We start from the raw sequence: 24,230 nt of genomic DNA on the forward strand, positions 1-24,230 counted from the left end.
GCGGGCTTTGCATTTGAATGCAATGTAGACTGAGTCTAAAGGATAGAGGAAAGAAAATGGGGTTTGAAGTTTGATTTGATGGGGTCTTTTTCTTTTTGAACATGGACATGTAATAGTAGTAGTAGTAGTAGTATCAGTTTTCAGAGTTGAAGTTCAGTGGTTTGTCTCCACGCGCCTTGTAAAGTCATTTTTTGTGGTAAGTTTTGTCCTTTTGCTTCCTTGTTTTGTGCAAACAGGAGCACGCTCTCGGGGCGCGTTAAGGATCTTCCTTTGCAAGTATTTGTAGTGCTAGTGTGCTACTCTTAACTTCATCATATGTTAGAAAAGGAAAACAAGTCTACAACCACTTAACGGAAACACGTAAGTTAAGCCCCAAATGCCCATTCAGACCAGTTCCTTGTTTAAAATTTTTTGAAGGGTAAAGTATTAAATTGGTTCTTTATGTTTGGATATAATTTTGTTTTAATTTTTAAAGTTTAAAGTATCTTATTTAAATATAAAAAGTTTTATTTAGTTTTAATTTAGTTCTATCGTGAATTTAAAGTTAAATAATTAAAGAAATATCTTACAAAATAGCAGTACAAAAATAAGATCGATAATCTGGAGAATAAGTACAAACTCTAGAGGTACAAAATTAACCATGAATGTATCAATACATTTATTTATCTATTTTCTTATAATTTAAATAAAATATTTTCTATAAAACTAAGGAAAATGATAAATACATGTTTTGATGTATTCACGGTTGATTTTGTACCTCTAAAACTTGAACGTATTCTCCAAATTATCAACCTTGTCTTGTACTACTGTTATGTAGTATATTTCATTAATTATTTAACTTTGACCTCATGGTGAAACTACATTGATGTTAAATGAAACTTTTTTGGATTTAAATAGAACACTCTAAACCTTAAGGACTAAAACAAAATTACGCCCAAACGTAAGGGACCAATTTAATACTTTACCCTTTTTTGAAGGTAATCAATATAGGTTGGTCGAGTTATTCTTTAAATAAATATTGAAGGTTTAAATTTTGTTTTGTATATGTCGTCATTTATTGACTAGTAATAAATCTTTAAATAAAGTTCACATCTGCAATATATTATTTTTTAGCTTGTCAAATTAAAAAATACTATGAATAACTAAAAAAAAATTTAAAATTTCAATTGCACTGTAAATGTATATTTTGAGACTAAAAAAATTATATATTAGCCTTTGATTTTCTTTTCGTCGAATTACTCTTTACATTGTGACTTTGTGAGAGATCTGATACATCTCTTTTATATTGGATTAGAAGAAATAACGTGGTTTTAGTTCTAACGCTAAAAATTTGATAAAACGACATCGTTTAACTACGATGAAATAGCCAATTTTTGAAATTATTTTTTATGTAAGTGGCCAATCTCAAGTTAAAATAGTGAATTCGTGATAGTAATGTCTTTTATTATTGTATTTTATTATTTGTACACTAAAATTAACTACTAAAATCAGTTACTAATATATTTCTGTATAAATATATGTGTAGTTTAATTATTTTTAATATATATTTATATTATGATTCGAGTGAGTTTTGTGAAAAATAGATTAAGTGTAAAAAAATAGTTAAGATGAGAAATTTAGGGTAAGTATACTTGTGAGAAAAACACTTCTACTAATGACAAATAAGTAATATAAGAACTAATAATGAGAAATAGAGGTGGAGAACAAGTGTTGAGACCTCCATTAATGTTACAAGAGAATGAATAAACTTTGTTTAAAGTGGACAGGAGCTGGTTAATGGTTGTCAAGTGTTCTGGTGGAACACCCGAATGCTAGTTTTTACTCGTGAAGGTGATGAATGAAATGAAGAACAATGAGAGGAATCTTGGGGAGAGAAAAAGATGAGTTTTCTAATTTCTCAGCTTCAGAAATAAGAAAGGTCTGTCCTTTAAAAAGGTGGTTTGAGATCCTTTTATAGTGTAAAATCATTTTGAGGAGTGGATCTATTGTCCAATGGTTATAGTCTGACGTCTGACCTATTTCTTTTACCCTAAATATTTTTAGGTATTCCCGTCACTTCAAGTATTTTCAACTGTTCAATGGAAAAAATTGATTTCCACAAGTTAAGCTAAAACTCATGACATATGACATTAGTGAAGGGATATCTAGTTTGATTTTCTTTCAACTAGATGACGTTCTTTACACTCCAAATCCAACCAATCCACTTCCACCAATTTAGTTCCTACCAAAGAGAAATTCAACTCCTCAAAGTATTCTTTTGGGTTCTATTCTTTTACCTAATATCTTTAGAAGGAATTTGATTCTTGTTTGACTATATTTGTAGGTTATTCTTAAAATTATTTATGTACAAAAAAAATTTATATTTTTAATATACAATCATATTCTAACATATATTTTATATTAGTGATTGATTTTAATAGATAATTTTAATATACATTTATTTCTATCATCAAATTAAAAGATCATGTGTTAAGAAGAGAAAAATGAAAATAAAATTGATTGTCCAAGTTTTCATTGGATATGGTGCAAAACATGAGTGACTTATTGGAATATTTTCTAAAATAAAATAAATTATTTTTTTCAAAACAAAATAATACAACATTATTATAAAAAATATATTTTTTTAGGTCTGGGAAAATCGAGATATCTGAGTTGATTATGGTACAAATCAGGCATACCCCCAATTCTCACGTTGGCCCAAAATTGAAGAGTTTAATTGATTTCGTGAGCGATTACTACAACACACTGGAAGGTTCATGATGCAATATATATTTATTTACTACTATTTATATATAGAAGTCTTGAAAAGCCTAAATTTTATTTAGTTATACAAATGTCGTATACATGAGATATTCTTAATTAATCTGATTAGTTTTTATAGATTTGTTTCTGAATTAAAATGAGCCTAAACTCTAAAGTATATACTTATATGTTGAATTATTGAAAATGTGTCAGGAATTGAGGGATATGCATGGAAGATGAAGATTCGGAGCTGAATAGTCTAAGGCCAATGCAGGAACTGATTTGAGTGTCATTTGTCGGTTTGTGTTGAATGTGAGACATTGCAGAATATGTTTGTTGGAGTCAGATCCTTATAACTGCTTATGTCAGTGCCAATGGCATCACAAATTCCTTTCTTGTGTGTGTGTTTTTTTTTTTTTTTTTTCTAAAGAAATGATGTGGTAATTGAATTATGTCATCCGTATTAATATGTTTCTGTTTACTCATCATTTATTTTATTGCTTATTAAATAGAATGTTAAATTTATATTGTATCGGTATTATAACAATATATCTTATCTAATATAGTGTTTTAAAACAAAAGAAATAAATCTAATGGCAAGTCAAAATAATTTTTAGAAATTTTTTTATAAGTGCAAAGCTATCACATCATTTTCCAATATACTAAAAAAGTTTACATATGAATTTTCTATAGTGCATAATGCAGTATCTCACATATAAATACGTTAAATTAAAGATGCAACTCAACAATATTGGACAAAAAATATATAAGGGAGTAAAATGTAATTTTTTATTATATATTTTTGTTTAGTCGATTTTTAGTAAATCGATGGTGGTTTGATTTTAATGGTTTGAGAACGAAATTAACTTTTTTTTTTTGTGGGTACTAATTTTTTAACAGTGTATTAAAGATCTTTGAATTAGACGAGATTTAAAGAAAAGATCGAAAAGACATACATAAAGGCTTTAAAAATAAGATTGACTGGAATTAAAATGGTTTGCATTGAATTTAAATAAAGTAGTGAAATGTCTTCGATCGAATCAAAGGACTTTTGAAATGGAAATTAAAGGATTTCGAAACATAAAACTGAGTAAGTAAATGTTGCTTGAAAGATAAATTTGCATGAAAAATAAAATTTGCAAAAAGATAAATGAAAAATAAAGACATGTAGAAGGAACCCTATAGAAAATTAACTTGAAATAGACTCAGTGAATCTCTAGAATGTGAGTGTATAAGTAATTTCTGAAGCAAAGTTTCAATTCTTGTATCTTCGAGCCCTCTCTTATTTATAACCATTTTCCAACTAATCGATTTGAAGTGTAATTTCCATGTGTGTAGAAAACGAGTAATTGTTCCCATTCTTTTACTTAATCTTGTAACGACTGAAAAACAACTTTTGAATCTCAAGATCTTTGATTCACTTTTTCGAATAACTCCTTAACTTTTTAAGCTAACCAAACTCTTAATCGATGACTATGGATATAAGATCTCTTCGATATCAACTCCCTTATGAAAACTCACTTATAACTCTTTGAATAACTTTCTTCTTAATTATTTCTTACCAACAATTTTATAATTTTATAGTATAACTAAATTAAAATATGAAAATATTAAATAGTTTAAAATCATATTTTATACCTCAATTGAAAAAATAAATTGAGGATTCATTCTTAAAATACATGTATTTCGTTATTATTATTGTTGTTGTTAGTGGATTAACGTATCTGTTAACTATTTCAATTGTTTTTCTTTTCAGTTATTGTTGAATGTGTTGGTTAGACTTGGGAGAATACAATTGCTTTCCGTTCTTGTCTCTTTTTTTTTTTTTCCATACACCCAATGGGTGTGTTGTTTTTTTGGGTTGAGTCTAACACCAAAATGTTCTTTCTCCAGTCGGTAAATGCAATATTTTATCTGTGGCCTAACCAGCTGTTGTTACATTTTTGGGTCATCATAACCATCTATGCTATTCTTCTTTTGGACAAGCGTAATATAACCAGCTATGTTTTAATGTAACTAATCGCTTTATGGGCTTAAATGGGCCCTTCAAGGCCCGAGTACACTCTTCTGTTCTGAGATCACCTATTTCAAATTTAGGAAAAAAAAATCCTCTAGAAGAGTTATTTTACCGCACTTAATTTGTACCGTGCTTATTTGAGCGCTACTAAATCAATAAAAAAATATTTTTTTAATAATTCTTTTTTATTTTTTAGTATAGTAAATTTTTATCATAAAAATAAAAATATTAAAAAATAAAAAATATCCTTTTAAAAAATTATAATTTATATATTTTTATTTTTTTAAAAATAAATATATATTTTACATAATAAATAAAAAATATTTTTGTTTTATTTTATATTTTTTTATATAAAATATATAAACATAAAATCACTTTTATTTTTATAAAAAATTTTTTTAAAAAAATTATTAAAAAAATATTTTATAAAAATGCATCCAGTCTGCCGTTTCTTTGTTTCAGATTTAAGGTCCCGTTTCAATACTAATATATATATATTAAGAGTAGAGAGTTTGACAGAATATTGCGCTACTTCAAGGTTTTTATTACAAGACAGAGCGGCTCTAAACTGTAATCTAAGGGTGGTAACATATATTCTATCCGCGGGTACTCAATTTGATCCCACCCAATCGGGTAGGGTTGTCAACTCGATCCGCAGCGGATAAGTTAGGGTGCGAGTTGGATTCTCGTGCGGGTCAGGTATGGTGCGGGTTGAGTATCAATCCTACTCGACCAACCCGCACCCTATATATGTATATGTTATATATTTATATAAAAATATGTTTCAAGTGGATGTTGAACCAAAGACCTCTCACTAAATATAAAAGATCCTTAGCCACTAAAAAAAATTATTAATTGATAATTTAATATTTTTTTTACATAAAAGTCAGTTCTATTTTAAATTATTATGAAGTTATATAATAATTTTGCATCTTTTTTATAACCCGCGGGTAGGATCGGATATCCACGGATTGAGAGCGGGTAGATTTAAGATTGGGATATTCTCAACCCGTGGGTAGAATATGGTTAAGTTTATATAAAAATCTTAATCTGCGGGTAGGGTTAGGATTGGCTTATCCCTACCCGTTGCTACCCCTACTGTAATTCTTGTTTCATTGAAATTGTTCTTTTATTTTTTATTATTATTAATTTTTTATAATCCACAATTATTGTTTATCAATTTTAATCTTGTTTTCCTATACCATGTTCTTTTAAAGTTGAAAGTTTTTAATTCATTTGGTATCCTAATTTTTTCTTTTACCAATAAGGAAATTAGTATAATGGTCAAATTGCATTGGTGCCTCAAATATAGCTTTTATTCTACTCTTATAAAAAGAAATTAGATGATGAAGCCTAAGTATTTGAAATTAATAATAATAATAGAAAAGAAGAAGAAGAATCATCACCACATTCTTGATAAGAAAGGAAAGTTTTTATTTTCTCATTAGCTTTAGACACTATGTTTAGGTGCTTAATTATTTTGTAATATTTTAAAAATTAAAGTTAAAAATTATAAATTTATAAGTACTTATTTTGTATTTTTTTTTATAAAAAAATCAAAGTTGAAAACTATAAATAAAAGAAGTTGAAAATTGAAAAAAAAATATTAAAACCCCTAATTGAAGACAAAATTGGTTTGCATTTGTATCCATTAATGTTGATTTTGAATACAAATTCTTTTTTTTGTTGAAGGTCGTTCGATTGTTTTTTTCTAAAAACATAACAAAGCTTACTTTAACGTTGAATAACTTCACTTGTTGTTTCTTTTCTAAGTGTTAACAAAGTTTGTAACGAGAAATATAGGAAATATTCTTAATATGATAACTTTTTGACATTATTATTACCAAAGGCTTTTTTTTAAGTATTTGTTTTTTTTTTCTCTATCAAGATTTAACCTTTTAAGAGATATTACTTATTCTACGCCCAATTTGTAAGCATTATATATGGTTCACAGTGACGGTGCTCGATGAGGTATTGCCTTAATTATTTGTATTTATTATTGTTATTATTACTGATCAACTTATTAATGCATTTATTTCTTTAGAGTTTTTTTTTTGTAATAAACAAGGATGTACACAATTATTGAAGAAGGCAATACAGACATATCAACTGTTCAATTCAGTGTTATCTCTTAATATAACCAATTCTAGTAATACTTTCATAATGATATGTAATAATAACATCAACCATATCCATTGTCCCTTTGAAAATTTGAGTAAAACCCATTTGTCAAAGTTATTTTGTAAAGGAAAGTTAAGATGAATTTGACAGCAATTGATTTATAAAGAAATTTGTACACAATTATTTTCATGTAAAATTGATAGTTAATAATTATTAGATGATAATTTAATTTGGTTATTCACAGTATTTTCCAATTCAACAGACCAAAAATTAATCCGTTACGGATCAGAGTTTTATTTAAAGGTCTATCACTAGTCAATGAATTACTGCATGCATAAGGCGAAATTCGAACTTCAGACATTTATTTAAGCAAACGGATGAACTAACCACTCAAAGACAAAAATAAAATGAGGACCGAAGATATTTTTATAAACGATGATAAAGACATAAAAAAAGTTTTCATTTCATATATATCTATTGTCATCATTAACTATAATATACTTTTAGATGAATAATTTTTTTATTATTATTTTAACTTTTATTGATTAGACATTAACTTTTAGATATTTGTCGGTTAAAAGTGAATAACTAATTTAACGAGTTGATACTTAATTTGATTCCTGAAATTTGAAGTTGGATTCAGTTTGACCCTTAAACTTTTAATGGATTCAAATTGAATTTCGAAATTTATAATCGTAACTCACATTAAAGCCGTTGAGCTAATTTCTGTTAACGACGTATTGATTTAGTACATAACTTATCGTGATTTGGATTTTTCATTCAAATTCTATGTGATCAAGATTTATTAGAATTACAAAATCTTGATTGTTGCTCCAAAGTCACAAAATTTTTAAATTAAACTTATTATTATCGTCTTCACAAGGATATTGTGAAGCCAATCAAATTTTTAGGAAGTCTAGTAGGTCTTAGTTACATGGAATCTAAGTGAGGAGTCTAAATTTTAACAAGTTAATGTACAAAATTCATACGTTATTTACAAAAATAAGCTCAGAAACTAACGTAAGTTACTATTATAAATTTTAGAAACTAAATTGAGTCAATTATAATTTTAACGATCAATTTAAATCTGACTTTAAAATTTAGGGATCAAATTGAATATTAACTCCTAATTCAACACCTAATTTCATTAGAGTTTACCTTTTGATTATAGAAAGTTGGATATGAAATATTTTACATGGGAATGTCTTTGGTGGGAAAAGTATATTCATGACCTTAAAAGACCATGCAACAAGATTCCAAACGAAGGGTGGGGATGGTTGCCCACTTGCCGTACAATAATTGTTAAAAATGTCAATTTTGACCCAAAATTAAATGTATTTGTAAATCTCGCTAAGATCACTTGGTCTTCTTCTCAGCCTCCATAGAAATGCAGTAATCGATGCCATCAGAACCACAACTCCTCCGGACGTTGCGGGTGATCCGCTTCCGGAAATATCAATAATCTTTTCATTTTAAATGGGAAATCTGCTTGGTCGTTGCTCCATAGTTATTTCTTGCTACCATTCCAAAGTTTGAATCTCAATTCATTTAAATACGGTAAATGCAAGAAATTAAAGACACACAAACTCAAACACACTGCTTGTTTTTGTTGTAACTTCACTTCTTCCTTCTTTTTCTCTCTCTGAATTTTTTTGTTTCGATCTCAATTTCAGTCACAGGAGTTAGAATTTGATCTTTTCTCATTCATGGGGTTGTGAATTTACTCAAAAAGTGTCAAACTTTGATCACCGTTTCTCTCTAAAACCATGGTTGGTGTTCATCTTCATCGGATCAAAGCTTGCAACTTTCTCCCCTTCTTCTGCACAATGATGATGATCACAGTGTGTTACGTGCTACAAACCCAAATGATCTCAAAATTCTGAATGATTTCAAAAAAGAAGGAGAAGTGGGTGGTGTTGTGGAATGAGGTAGAGAAGGAGCCAGCAATGACGAAGTGGAAAGAAATGTTCTCAAAGCAGTGCTTGAGGATGGAGAAGACGATGGCCATGGAAACGGGAAGTTGCTGGCATCAACATGTGCACAATATCCGAGCACTTATCTTCTTCAGTTTTTTAATTAATTAAATTAATATTATAAATTCACCCCTATAATTTTTTATAATTTTAAACTATACCTGGTGCTTAGAGATCATGAATATACTTTTTCCACCATAGAAAGTTCCCTTTTCCATATATATACTTTACCTCTAAGAATCGAAACTTTGATATAATGTTTAAGCAATTCAAACAACTTAACTATTCGAGTTTCATAGTTATATGAGCAAATGTCTATTTCGAAATAAGCATTTTACATATTTTACTTTACTTCGCTAAATACTAATACATGAATGATTCAAAAGTTTGCAAAAGATAATCCTAATTATTTCTTTTGGTGTAGTCCCTATCACTTTAGGACTTTTTGGAGCCCCTTTCTGAAATTTTAAAATAAACTCAGAAATATGTCAATTCTAGACAACAAAATGTAATTCGCAGTTTCGCACACAACAATTTTAAAGACCAAGATAAATATATCGGTGAATATTACTTTAAAATAAACTAGTTCTTAACATGTGTGACACAAATAAAAATGATTTAAAACAAGCTAATAAGGAGCATTTATGAGATAATAATAGTCTTAAAGTTACAAATAGATTTGTTTATAGTGGAATGCGTCAATTAGAAAAAGAAAAAGAAAAAGAGAGAAGAAACAATGAAACATGATCATTTAGACTTGTCCGAAGAATGTTGGTTATGGTAGAGTTGAGGGTCTGTTTGGTAGAACACAATGTCCCCAAAGTCACTGACGAAGTGGTCATGCTTTACACTGTGTAGCAAATACTTTATTAGATGCCATGGGATTGGACCTGATTTCTCTGGCTCCCTATAATACTCTCCAAGAACTCCCTTTGCTGATTCTGTCTGAAACTCACAAAAACACAAACAAACCAAATCATTCATACGTTTTCTTAATCAATTAATTATGACCTTTCAGCTTCTTCTTTATTTGTAATAACATGTTTCAATGAAATTAAGAGAACATGTCCTTTTCAGCTTCAGACCATATGTTTGAAGGATAAAATATATTTTTTGTTTTTGAAATTTGTTAAAAATGTTAAAAATATTTTAAAATTTTTGTTTGTTTTAATTATGTTTTAAAAGTTTTTTATTTGTATTAAATATATTATTGACGGCTAATTTTTTAAAAAATCTAAGACAAATTTAATAACAATTTTACAAGAATAACTATCAATATAAGTAGCTAGAGATAATTATCATATATTAAAAATTATTGCTAAATTAGTCCTAAATTTTTTGAAAATTTAATTATCAAGAGTATATTTAATGCAAATAAAAATTTTTTGAGATAAAATTAAAACAAAACAAATTTTAAGGATATCTTTTAAACTTTTGACAAATTTTAAAGACAAAAAAATACTTTATTGTTATCCAAAAAATAAACCACTATTTCACAATTCTAAAATCTTTAATCGGTCATCAACTATTTAAGTAAGGAGTTTAAATAATTCTTGCTATTGGTTTGAGTGGCCTCTAACATATCACCAGATCATTGTTTATAATAATCATTTAGATTAATTATTAAATGATTGGAGATTAATTAAATTTTTTAAATTATAAAATTACGCTTTGTATTTGGGACAAAGAGTGAACAAAAAGAAAAAAGAACCTTTACTCAGAAATTAAATGAAATTAATGAGAAAAGTAGTACCGCTTCAACTAAATGGTAATGGGGAATTTGAGGGAAAAGATGATGGATGACATGGGTGCCAATGTCATGGTGAATTTTATTAACCCAACCATAGTCTCGATCCACAGTTGTAAGACCACCCCTTAGGTAATCCCATTCCTGTCAAATTTCATAACCAAAACTATTAATTAATTAACAATAATAATAGTATGATATTCATAATTGAAAAGATTTTATGTATTAAGAAATATAGCTTTGGAACAACAGTGTTTGTACCCCAGCAGAAAAATTAATATTTAGAAATTCATCCAGATAAGTCTCAATTATTCACCTAATTTTTAAATAAAAAGATTAATTTTTTTTTTAATTTTTGATGTTTTTAAAAAATAATATGTATTTAAAATTTTACTATACCTTGCCGCGGTACCATGGTAATTTCTGCTTGTAACCATGATGATGCAAATATGTGACGAAGTCCAACCACATTACGAAGATCTAAATTAAAAAAAAAAAGATTGTAAATAACTATTAAGTATTAAACACATGTCTTAAGTGTTAACCAATAATAAAAGATTAATTACCGAATAAGGGACTCCATAGAGCTTGAGAATCAAAATTGGACCCATTGCGAAGGACAAATAAATAAGCAAAGAGAACATGGCAATCCAACAAAGAGTTGATGTTAATACATCTTTTCTCTCATCAGGGGAGAACAATTTGCTGTAGGGATTAAAGTGAGACCCTTCTTTTCCAGGGCTTCTTTTCCACTAAAAAAAATTAAAAATCAAATATTAATAAATAAAGTGACAGAATTAGATTCTATAGGCTCAATTGAGTGATATCTTTTTGAAAAGAAAAAAGAATATTATCTCACCAAATAAAAGGGGTATGCAAAGATTGGAAAAGGCAATGTGAATCTTAGGATTCTTGTTGTGTTATCTAGATTCTTGTAAATCTTCTCTGTCAGCTGAGAAAAAAACACAAAAATTATAAGGTAAAAAAAATACTTTTTAATTCATATATGGAAGGGAGAATGGTATAAGACGTAATTATGGAGTGTATAAATACTTTACGTAACTGTGGTGTCAGGAATAAAAATCGGATCGTCTGATTTTTTGGTACACAAATCAGACCCCAATTTTTTTTAACTTTTTTTTAAATACAAATTAGAGGGTCCGATTACCTTCGCCAAAATTTAAATTTTCTCTTCCATACTAATTGAACTTTCTGATTAATAAGATTAATTTTTTTTACAAAGAAATCAGACTATCCGATTTCTTTATTCCTTATTTCAAAAAAAAAAAACCTGTTCCACATCTATATTTAATATCCACATTCTCCACAATAACACACAACACACATCCTTCTCTATCCAAAAAAACCACAATCTTTAAAGTTTAATTTAGAAAAAGAATTCAAGTACTTAGATATACTGATATTCTAATAATTTCAATTATTGATATTATTACTTGAATTCAATTGTCAAACTATAAAAGTATCAGTATTTTTAAAACACTTGAAAAATATTTTAATTTACATTTATATACTAATTAAATTAACGACAATAATGTTAGAACAACCACATACAGGAACCCATGATTCATCATGCTCAACATGTCCATGGTTTTGATGGTGAGTTCTATGGCTAATTCTCCTGAAAAAAAAAACATAATTTAGATAACCATTTGGTAAATTTAAAAGAAGAAAAAAGAAAGTGCTTTTAAGGACAATAATGAAGAATAAAAGCTGCAATAATAAGAACCAACCATCCATGGTATGGTACAAGGATGAATGAGTGTAAGATATGGCCCACAATGCTATTCAGCTTAGGAGACTCTGAAAAGCTTCCATGGCCACTGTCCAATGCAGAAAAAAAAAAGGTATTAGGCAAAATGTGCATATAGTTAGTTACTGAAAATAATTTTATTTCTATTTTAAAATAACAATAAATTCGATTAAAATAATATTGTCTAAACATATCATTATTATTTAATATACTATTTTTACAGAGAAATAGTAACTAAGATTTCTTAGCATTTATCAATCATATATGTCCAAAAACAAATACTACTCAAAATATTATATCAATATTCTTCCTCTTATCAAATTAAACTTTTGATACAAGTGATTAAAAATATTAAATTTTTAATACATTATATTATTTAAAATTATAAATTATAAGAATAAAAAATAAAAAAAATGTACAATGCACATATCCTCTATTAATTTAGTGAAATTCTTCACTTTTCACCAAATTCTTCTCCTCGCCAAAAAAAAAATTTCTTTCAGCAATCATGTGTAAAAACAAATATAATTCAAAAATATTGCATCAATATTCTTTTTCTCATAACTTAAAATATTTTTTAAATAAGTGATTTTATGAAAAAAAAATTAATTATTAATTTATTTAAAATTAGAAATATTTTGAAGAAAAAAGAGAATAATTGTGACTCACCAATCATGTCCAAGAACAAAAAGAGCCCAGAACATTGTACCCTGAGCAAGCCAATAAAATGGCCAGAAGAACCAGCTACTGAACCCAATTGCAAGAGCCATAAATGCAGTGACTATAAGAACATCTCTAAGGACATATCTTAATGACCGCCACGTGTCCTTCTTCCAACAATGCTTTGGAATTGCTCTTCTTATCTCTGCAATCTTGAAGGGTGGAGGTGCACTTGGATCAAAATCATCATCGACAACATGAACATGTGTTTTTTCATGATGATGATGATGTTCTACTTGTTCCAAAGCAACCATGTTTGGTTCTTCCAATTCTCTCTTTCTCTCCTTCAAGTTAGTGTGTGGGAGAGAAAATGTTAGAGAATAAGGGTTATGTGGTGGTGAATGGGGAGGGTTTTTAGCATATGAGATGCGTATAAAGCTAAGATGGTTGTTGAATGAATTTTCCAAATTCCACATGGGATTCACACACACATATATAACACTATAAAAGTGCATAGGGCTACTATTTCTACACTTCTAAAGACAATTGGAATTTTAATTATTAATGCTTTTTATTTTGAAATTTTTAAATTATCCTTGATTATATGTATTTTTTTAAATTCTTTTCATCATTATATTATATTATATTATGGATCTAACTAACTTTTGGTGACTTGTGCTATGGATAGTTCAATAGAATTTAAGTGGATCTAACTAATTTGTATCTTAAGAACACATTTTAAGAGTATAATAATAAAATTTTTTAAAATTTTAAATGTATTTATTATAGTGACAACGTAAAAAAAAGTCATTATAATAATAAAAATATTCGTTACGACTTTTAGAATTATCGTCGAAATCGCTATAAAAATTTGATGATAATTTTTCAAATTTTTTATTGGATGGAAATATACACTAAATTTTCTAATTACCGTTAGAAAAATTCAATAGTAACCCTTTTTTAGGGAGACGAATATGGATAAATATATTCGTTAGAAAAAATTTGACAGTAATATTATAGCCATTTTTACTTTTTACATCAATTATTATTGTCAAATTTTTTTAATCCTAGATCCAACAATAATAAATGGACATAATTAATATTTAAAAATAAATTTAAAAGTTAGTGACAATTAGCGCTGGAAGTGAGCCAAGTCAGTTCATGAGCCAGCTTAAACTCGACTCGTTAATAGTTCGATAAGCTGTGTGAACTGGTAAATCGAGTTTGAGCTTGAAATTGAGCTCATAAATTAAATGAGTCGAGCTTGAGTTTGAATAAGCTCAGCTCATTAGCTCGTGAGTTGGCTCGATTATATATATAATATTAAAAGTATAGATTAAATGTATATAAGATAATGTTTTTAATTATTTAATATTTTATAGTCATTTTTTATATATAATTTTGATGTAGGACATAAATAAAAAATTTACAATTGATAAATAGACAATATATAAATTTATTTTTTAAATATTTTTTAATATATATAAGTTATAATTTATTGATATAGAATTATAGATTATGTATCTATTATTTGAGCCAACTCGTGAGCTTTCGTTGAGTCGAGTTTGAGCTTATGAAATAGGTTCGATTGTTAATGAATTGAGTCGTAAGTCAAGTTAATTTTTGTGAGCCAAACTTAAGTTTGGTCTAACTCGACTCAGTTCATCTCATTTCCATCCCTAGTGACAATAATCAGCACACTCCTACTAATGAGTTATATTTTTAATAATCTTTTAGTGAATCTCTTGATATTTTTTGTGTTCTTAAGATAGAAATTAGCAAAATTCTTATATTATATTATATTATATTATATTTATCTATATAAAAATTAAAGAACATATTAAATTAGTTATTATATATTTATGTATAAATATATAATTTAATTTATTTGTAATGTATATTTTATATTTTAATATGTATTTTATACTAATGATTGATTTTATTTTGTTTGAACTAAAAAGTTTAACACATTAAAATAGAGCAATTAGAGTATATAGAATATATAAAGTCACTAGTCAAATAAATATAAATTAATCCAAAATTATTTTTGATATTGTCATTAACAACTAAAAATATAGTTTCTAACGACTGATTTTAATATATATATCAAATATAGTTATTTCACACAATATATATATATATATTATATATATATATATATATATATATATATATATATATATTATATATATATATTAAAAAAGTTATAAACACAAAAATCAGCACTACTATATTTTTGTACTTTACTCATATCTGGATTATAAATATAAAGTTAGTTCAATCATAGTAGTATTGATGAAATTTGAATACAACTATGAATTGTGTTTGAGGTTTAGGTAGTTATTTAATTTTAATAGCCCTTTGTTACTCTAATTCTTTTTAATAAATTTAAAGGTCAGTGTTAAAGATGAGCATTAAAAAAAGTACTTTTTAATTATTTTATGAATACTATTTTTATTTTGTTACTCTAATTCTTTCGAATAAATTTAAAGGTTAGTGTTAAAAATGAGCATTAAAAAAGTACTTTTTAATTATTTTATGAATACTATTTTTATTGAAAAGAAGATAACAGAGATCTTACATTTTTTTTTGTTAGTAGATCATAGCCTAGCAAGTACGATAATGTCTCATCAGTAAACTTGACTTATATATCTTCTAATAAAAATTTAAGTCGAAAAGATGAGATAATATGAAATAGTTATATTTTTATAGTTTGATTTTGTATAGATATTTTTTTATTTTATTTGTCATATATTATTTTTTTTCTCTTTTAAAAGTTCACTAAGGATTTAATTTTAGATTTTTTGGACATAAAATTCTAATATTATGTAATAAAAAAAGTTTTACTTTTTCTAAAAATTTAAACTGATTAAAAAAAACAATATAACTAAATCAGAACAAGACTATAATATCTGAATCTAACTTATCTACTATTTATAAAAAATATTCATGGAATTTGGTTTTCAGCTTTTGTGTTTTCATTTCAAATCTTAATATTTTCTACTAACTTTTCAAAAAGAAAATTGTTTCCGTTGTTCTCATTATGTTTCTGTTTAACCGTTATTGATTAAAAGAAATAATACTACAAAAATATTTACTATTCTATATATTGATAATTAGATAAAAAATTTAATTAACACTTTAATTAGCATATATAAATAACGTTAACGTTACATGTATAACTGTATAAGTATTTTTAGTAATTAAATTTAATTAAATTAGTTTAAACTAAATAAAAAAATACTTATACAATGTGAGCATGAATCAAATACTTTTTATTCATGTTTTTCTTTTTTTTTTCACGTGTTTCTTCTCTTTTTTTTTTTTATTGTTGTTGATGATGTTATTTTTTATTTTGTCTTTTTCTATTTCTCCTGGTGTTATTGCAACATTTTTTTACTTTTTTTATTTTTTTATTTTTATTCTTTTTAAGATATGAAAAAAAAGAATTATGAAATGATAAAACAGAAGAAGGAAAAAATAGGAGCGGGAGCTTGAAAAAAACATAAAACAGAAAAATGGTACCGAAATTTTTTATGTGACAGAAAAATATTTTAACTGTAGTACAAGAAATTTATCAATCAATTAAAAATTATCAGAAACAAAAATAATATTAAAATTTTTTAATTGTGACACAGAAAATTTTTTAATTGTAACATATAAATTATTTTTAACTAATTACAAATTATTAAAAACAAAAGTAGCACTAAAATTTTTTAATCTAACAAATAAAATTAATTGTGACACAATTTTTTAATCAATTAAAAGTTATCAAAAATAAAATAATATTAAAACTTTTTGACCGTAATATAATATTTATGGCAAAATACATATATATTCTTTTTTTTAGTTTACATATCTATCTTTTATTGTGTTGAATATCTAAATTGATAATAAATATTTTGTCTATAATAAAAGGTTGGTAAATTGTTGTATTATTGTTTTTTTTTTTTCCCTTTCTATTCATGTTATTGTTCTTTTTTGAAAGAGAAAGCGTGCATAAGTAAATGTATAATGCGATGAAAACAAAAAATTAAAAACTACGCAGATGAAAGTCACATACGAAAAAAATGTAAAAAGATTGGATTTATTTATATATCTTAATTGGATTTATTTTAAAAAATATTTGGCTGTCAAACATTTTTGTATAAACAAACAAAAGCGTTTTTTTTTTAATATTAACTGAACCGTCTCTGTTTACTATCTCGTTCCCTAATATATAACACATATTTATTGTCTGTAATTCTTATTTTTTGCTTGTGTAAATATATTTATAATTTGAAACTAAAAACAATTAGTAATGTTAGTCAAGCTTTGTCACGGTACTCTTTGTTTTAAAAGTTTAAAATAATTAAGTTTAAGGCCATTTTAAATAAACAATTTAATTAATTTTTAAAAAAAAGGAATTTTAATAATTATATATATTAAAAGTAACTTATAAATAAATTATTTTGTATTTAATTTTTTAGTTTTAAAAAAAGAATTATAAAAAACTTTTATTATAAGAGAAGTTATTTTTTTAACCTTTTCATAAATATTTAAATAGTTTTTTAAAAAATTACAATTTAGTTTTGAAAATTGTGTCTAATATTAATATTATACTTTTTTCTAAGTTAAAAGTTAAAAAAAAATTACTTATGAACCTATCCAAGTATCAAAAATTCGAATCTCATCTTGTGCATGCAGTAAGTCAGTAACCTATTAACTGATGACAAATTCTTAAATAGAATTTCAATCTACAACGAAATAGTCTTTAATTTACGGTACTGGAAGATAATGTGAAAAAAAAAAACTTAAACTCATAAAAAATATAAATAATTATATTTTTAATATATTCTTTTATGTAAATTTTTTTTATTTGTATGAATTTTGTATAAATTTGTTTGTGTGTATTTGTTTTATATTAATTTTTTTCTTTTAAAACAACAAGAATTAAATTATAACCTTTCAGGGTTAAGTGTGATTTTTGTCTCTAAGATATTGACCGAAAATATTTTTTGTTCTCAATCTTTTTTACATATAAAATTTTTCTTAAGGTTTAAAATCGTTTTTAAAATTGTCTTTTTTACTTAAATATTAAAATTTTGGACTAAATTACCCATAACAAAAAATTATAAAATAAAAAAAGAAAAAATAAGAGAAAGATAGTGTTTTTGCTCCTGCGAAGAAGAAAGGAAAAAAGAAGAAGTTGTCCACGATCCACCTCTGCCTCGGCTTTTCGCTATCACTTTCGTACGATTTTGGTATCTAAGGTAAGGACGATTTTAAAACCAAGTTAAATGTTAAAGACGATTTTGTACGCAAAAAAAAACGTTCGAGGCAAAAAAATTTTTCGACCTATCTTAAGAACTAAAATCGTACTTTATCCGGACCGCTACAAAACCAACGTTATAAGTTAGAATTACACACCATAATTCGGCAATTTACGTTATAACTCGGCATCGCACGTTACAATCAGACTTAACGGACTACGTCCTGAAATCAAAACGTTCGATCAAGCATTATCGCTTATCAAAACCTAATAACTACTCTTCAATTCAGACAATCAATGATAATGTAACTGACTTTTTATACTCAGCCTATAAAGGTATGATATCTTGTCCTTAACAGATACACTGAATTCATAGTACTAACTTAAACATCGGAGTGCCTTTTGCATGTACACTCCCCCTTTTTGTTCATACTCTCCGTGACGTGACACCTCTTTGGACGAGAAGCTCAAATCATCCCAACTTATAGCTCAGCACTAAAGGCCAAAACTCAACATTAAAGACTAAAGTTCGGCGTCAACTCCTGTAGCCGAAGTTACGTCCAAGTTGTTCACACAATAACAGTACTTAACCCTAAACTTTTACATTATAGAAATGTTATTACCTTATAATAAATATATAACAAATGATAACTTTAAATAATATAAATTCTTAAAAATCTTCTATATATTTAATATATTAAAAATATAAAAAATTTATTCGTTCAAAACTTTGTATAAATTATTTTCTTTTACAATCCTACAAAATCTCAATAACATTTAAATATTTTTAATATTTTTAAATATAAATTTTAATATATTATTAATGTAAAATAATTATATATATTTATATTTTTATGATATTATGCCAGTAAAATTAATTTATTTTATATTAATAATAAATGATTATTAAAAAAATAAATATGATTAAATTATTGTCAAATTTAAAATTAAATTAATTAATTTGAATTGATCAATCTCATTCATCTATTTAAAACAATATCAAGAATTCAAATGTTAATTTGTCTATGAAGTAACAGTCTAACACACGTTTATAGGCTTTGAAAACGGTGATAAAGGTGGGGGCATAATGATCGGCCATGGGGGCAGCTTAGCAGGGACTTTTATTTCTTGATGAAGTTATAACTTTTGGATTACAAATAAGACTTTTTGAAGTTTTTGGCAATTAAATGGTCATTAATAACGTCGTCTTCATATCGAAAACCGCAAAGCCAAATGATTACGTCTTTACGATCCATTGTCCTTACCCTGCTCCTGCATCCATCTAATTTAGTACCTACACAGACACTCATACAAGTAAACAAAAACATCATCACAGGCGCCACACACCACAAAATAAATAAATAAACACTCAATTGGATTTCTATTTAATTTTACGGAAAATAAGACGAATTTTTTCAAAGAAATAGATACACTTTGATTTTTAATATTATTATTTTCGAATAATACAAATTTGTTATTAAAATTTTTTTTACATAATAACAAAAATTAATTTAAAAAAATTAATTTATAATATATGAGAGTTTAAAATTAAATTTCATATAAATTATTAATAAATTTATTTTTAAAAAATACTTTTAATAATAATAATAATTAAGTAAAGAATGATTATTGTTGAAAATAATGTTAGAAGAAAAAAATAATTATAATACAAAAATTTGGGGAAAAAAACACCACACAAAAAATGAGAGAAGAAAATGAGGACAATTTACTTATTTAAATTGTTTCACTCTCAATATTACGCAAATACATTGTTTCAAAAATGAATACGTAAATACATTGATTCACATATCTATATAAATCGCTACTAGCAGTAGCGGTTTACAAGAGAACAGAAACCACTAGTACCAACTGCGGTTTACAAGCAAAGGCTGCAGAACAGAAACCGCTGTCACCTACCGCGGTTTACGTTTGATACGGATTGGTCATAAACCGCTGTTGCCAGCAGCGGTTTGTGTGCATTGGTGTGCGTGCGTAAACCGCTAGAGCCTATAGCGGTTTAAGTGGAGGATGGCTGCCTATATAAACCGCAGAGCCAACCGCGAATTATTCATTTTGAGGGTTTGTAAGGTTAGTTAGAGAGAGAAAATTCTAGAGAGAGGTCAGAGCAAGTTGAGAGCGGGTCCTCGGTATTTGAGCTGCGATCTCCGGCGGGATATCATGGCAGACAGAAAGAGCTTGTACCGCTGAATGGTGTTGCGCATGTTGCCGGTTCCATTGGTGACGAGGTTAGTTAATAATTTATATATTTTTTTAGGCTTAGCATTTGTTAGTTAGAAAAATGGTATGTAAGGTAGAATATACAGAGTTTATAGATTAGTACCTCTAGTTTGAAATTAGGCTTCGCATGTTAGGATGTTAGTTTAATTGGTTTGGGTTGGTGTTTTGAATTTTGTTGTTAGAGTTTTATAATATGTTTATAATTGTGGCTGTTATTTAATCAATTTAGTGTGTTGTCATTTTTACTACTGTAATAAGTATAATTCGGGTGGGTTTCGTGAAAAATAGATTAAGTGAAAAATAATAGTTAAGATGAGAGATTCGGGGTAAGTAAACTTGTGAGGAAAAACACTTCTATTAATGGCAGATAAGTAATACAAGAACTAATTATGAGAAATAGAGGTGAAAAATAAGTGTTGAGACCTCCACTAATGTCATAAGAGGATGAATGAGCTTTTTTTAAAGTGGACAGGGGTTGGTTAATGGTTGTCAAGTGTTTTGGGGGAACACCAGAATGCCAGTTTTTACTCGTGAATGTGGTGAATGAAATGAAGAACAATGAAAGAAAATTTAGGTAGAGGAAAAGATGGATTTTTTAGCTTATTAGCTTCAAAAGTCAGAAAGATCTAGAAGAAGGTGAAGGTGAAAGTGAAAAGTAGTGAAAGTGAAAAAGAAGATGATCGTAATGGTAATGGTGAAAGTAAAGGGTAAAGGGTAAATGGTAAAAGGTAAAAGGTGCTTTACAGAGGTGGCTTGAGGTCCTTTTTATAGTGTAAAACTATGATGAAGAGGAAATCTATTGTCCAATGATTTTTAATCTGATATTTGGTTTACTGCTTTTTCCAAAATATCTTTAGGTGTTCCTATCACCTCAAGTCTTGTCAACTGGAAAGGTAAGAAATTGATTTTCACACGTTAAACTAAAGCTTCTGACATGTGACATTAGTGAAGGGACATCTAGTTTGGTTTTCTTTTAAATAGATGACACATTTACACTCCAAATCCAACCAATCCACTTCCACCAATATAGTTCCCACTGAAGAGAAATTCAACTCCTCAAGGTGTTCTTTTGGGTTCCATCCTTTTAGCCCAATACCTTTAGGAGGAATTTAACTCTTTTTTGACCATGTTTGTAGGTCATTATAAAAATTAATTATGTACAAAAAAGGTTTATATTTTTAGTATACAATCAAAGTACCTATAATTTGAACCTCGCTGGTTTATTGACGAGTTAGTTATAGGGTTCATAGATAAATTTGTTTACCAGTTCAAAATTTGTTGATGGTTTACGATATTTGTTATTATTAGATAGGGGAATTTTCTTATGGATAGGAGAATTTAATTGTATCCTGCATTTCTTTCATGTTCTGTGCAGCCCACTAGGTGTATATACAGTGTGAGACGGCAACAGAATATGCCCATGCATGAAAGGATCATTCCGTATTTAGAGAGGGTTGGATTGTACCATTTGGCCAGGCTAAATAGCCAAGGGTTCTGGTTGGATGAGCCATTGGTTAGTGCGTTCGTTGAGAGGGGGCGTCCTGAGACGCACACGTTCCACATGCCTTTCGGAGAGTGCATAGTGACATTGCAAGACGTGACTTTTCAGCTAGGGTTGCCTGTCGATGGGGAGGCTGTGAGTGGTTTCCTTGGTGAGTTTGAGAAATACATGGAGGGTGGCCGACCAGCTTGGGAGTGGTTTCAGGACCTATTCGGTGAGCTGCCACCACCGAATAAGGTCAAGCAGATGACGGTCCACTTTACATGGTTCCACGAGAGGTTTAATGTGCTACAACCAGATGCGAACAAGGAGACTGTCCGCATCTACTCAATTATTTGGGGACAAGAGTCCGAACCGGGTACATATATGGTGGTTGCCATTTGTGGCGAACCTTGATGACATGGGGAGGTATAGCTGGGCTTCGGCTACTTTGGCTTGGTTGTACCGATGTATGTGTCGGGTAGCAAACAGAAATATGACTAACCTTGCGAGTCCCCTCCAGTTGCTACAGAGTTGGATATTCTGGCATTTCCCCTCGTTGAGGCCGTCCGGGTTTGAGGTTTTCTCTTTTCCGCTGGCATCCAGGTATGGGTTATGTTTTTTCAAAGCTTCAAAATTTTCTGTTGTGTTTTTTAAGTTTGTGTCTCATCTGATTTACAATTAGGTGGTCTGCTTACTTACCTCCGAACGATGGCAAGGAACAGGTCCTAAGTTATCGGCTTGCATTGGATCGTTTGACCGCTCGTGATGTAAGTATTACACTTGTTATGATTTCGTTTGCGGTTTGCTCTCGAGTCGTGACTACATATATACTTGTTGTGGTATTGTCTGATGTATTTTGAATTTTCAGATTGTATGGGAGCCCTACTCCGTGCTTGATGTACTTGCTATGGTCCATCCGGAGATACTTACAGAGGAGCATTGTCACATATGACGAGCGGTCACTACTTTGATATACTTTGCGGTCATCGAGTGGCATCAGGTTGATAGGGTTGTCCCACAGCTGGGTGGAGTGCAGCATATCCCCAAGGATGCTTTGAACGTAGAATGGCTACATGCTAAGGACGGGAGGGGAGGAGATAGGTGGTTCCCCCATTACTATCAGGCTTGGCATTTACACTGGGGGAACAGACTTGATGCAGTCATTGCCATTGAGCGAGTGCCAGATCCCGGTCCATCCGCTGATTACTTAGATTGGTGGTACCGCGAGGCTCATAGGTTCTTTAGCCCAGGGGTAGCATTCGCGGATTCCAGGGGCACCGAGATACCTCAAGAGGCATTTTAGAGAGGTTCGTCATAGGTCCCACGCAGATCACAGCTACCTGATATGCCAGACAATCGGCATGTTAAGAGACGCCGTCGTGTTGGTACCTGGGACACCGGTCGAGAGTGGCGATGGATATATGATATGATGCACGAGGATGATGCAGGCGGGGAGGCTGCTGATGGGGGTGGTCACCGTGTTCGTCGGTCTAGTGCCAAATGTCGGGGCACTGAGGGTGCTACCCAGTTCGGTGGTGGAGTTAGTGGGACCATAGGGACTGAGACTGGAGGTGATACATTCACTCAGTCTATTACGCCTACGATGACTATGGACGTAGATGATCAGATGGGTAGTGCACAGTTGCATGCAGAATTCACTGCGGTGTTTAGGGATGATGCCGGCCCGTCCCATGTGCAGGTTGATGCCCTGCCTTACCAGCCACAAATACCGGATGTGCAGTTCGATACCGCAGCTTACCAGCAACATATGACAGAGATGTAGTCCCAGACACCTGACTATCGGGGACAGTATGCGGTGGATCTTAACGAGCCTGCAAGTAGCCCTTTGGATACTTGGTTCACCATGGGAGGCACCCCCCAATTTGCGTTTGGGATTGACCCTCCGGTTGATGATGCTGTTCAGGAGGCTGGCCGACCGACTAGAGTCAGGCGTCCCATGCGCTGTGGGACGGGATCTCATCTGCTTGATCCTTTTCATGATGCAGCCCGAGATGATTGCGATGATTAGTCTGTTGTGTTGTTTTTTTTTTGTTATGTGATTTATGAACTCGTTAAGGACTTTATGTTTAATTATTATGGTTGATTGTTATTTTGGCATATCATTTACTACTATACTATTATTGATCGCTTATATAATGGAACTAAACCATGATAAATCTACAAAAGTGATAAACAACTAATTGAATTAAGATTAACTAATAAACTC

At 28.9% G+C, this 24,230-nt stretch overlaps 1 protein-coding gene across 1 annotated transcript; it reads right to left on the minus strand.

The window, feature by feature from the left end:
- Positions 1-9,476: 9,476 nt before the first annotated feature.
- Positions 9,477-13,468, minus strand: LOC130973610 (omega-3 fatty acid desaturase, endoplasmic reticulum-like). The gene is made up of 8 exons (XM_057898232.1): positions 13,041-13,468; positions 12,352-12,441; positions 12,173-12,239; positions 11,460-11,552; positions 11,167-11,352; positions 11,000-11,080; positions 10,607-10,744; positions 9,477-9,798 (listed from the first exon to the last, which is right to left on the minus strand). Exons 1-8 carry the CDS (start codon positions 13,343-13,345, stop codon positions 9,601-9,603), a joined length of 1,158 nt encoding a protein of 385 aa, XP_057754215.1. The 5' UTR covers positions 13,346-13,468; the 3' UTR covers positions 9,477-9,600.
- Between the last annotated feature and the right edge of the window lie 10,762 nt (positions 13,469-24,230).

Source organism: Arachis stenosperma, chromosome 1, assembly GCF_014773155.1.
Source record: "Arachis stenosperma cultivar V10309 chromosome 1, arast.V10309.gnm1.PFL2, whole genome shotgun sequence".
NCBI lineage: Eukaryota > Viridiplantae > Streptophyta > Magnoliopsida > Fabales > Fabaceae > Arachis > Arachis stenosperma.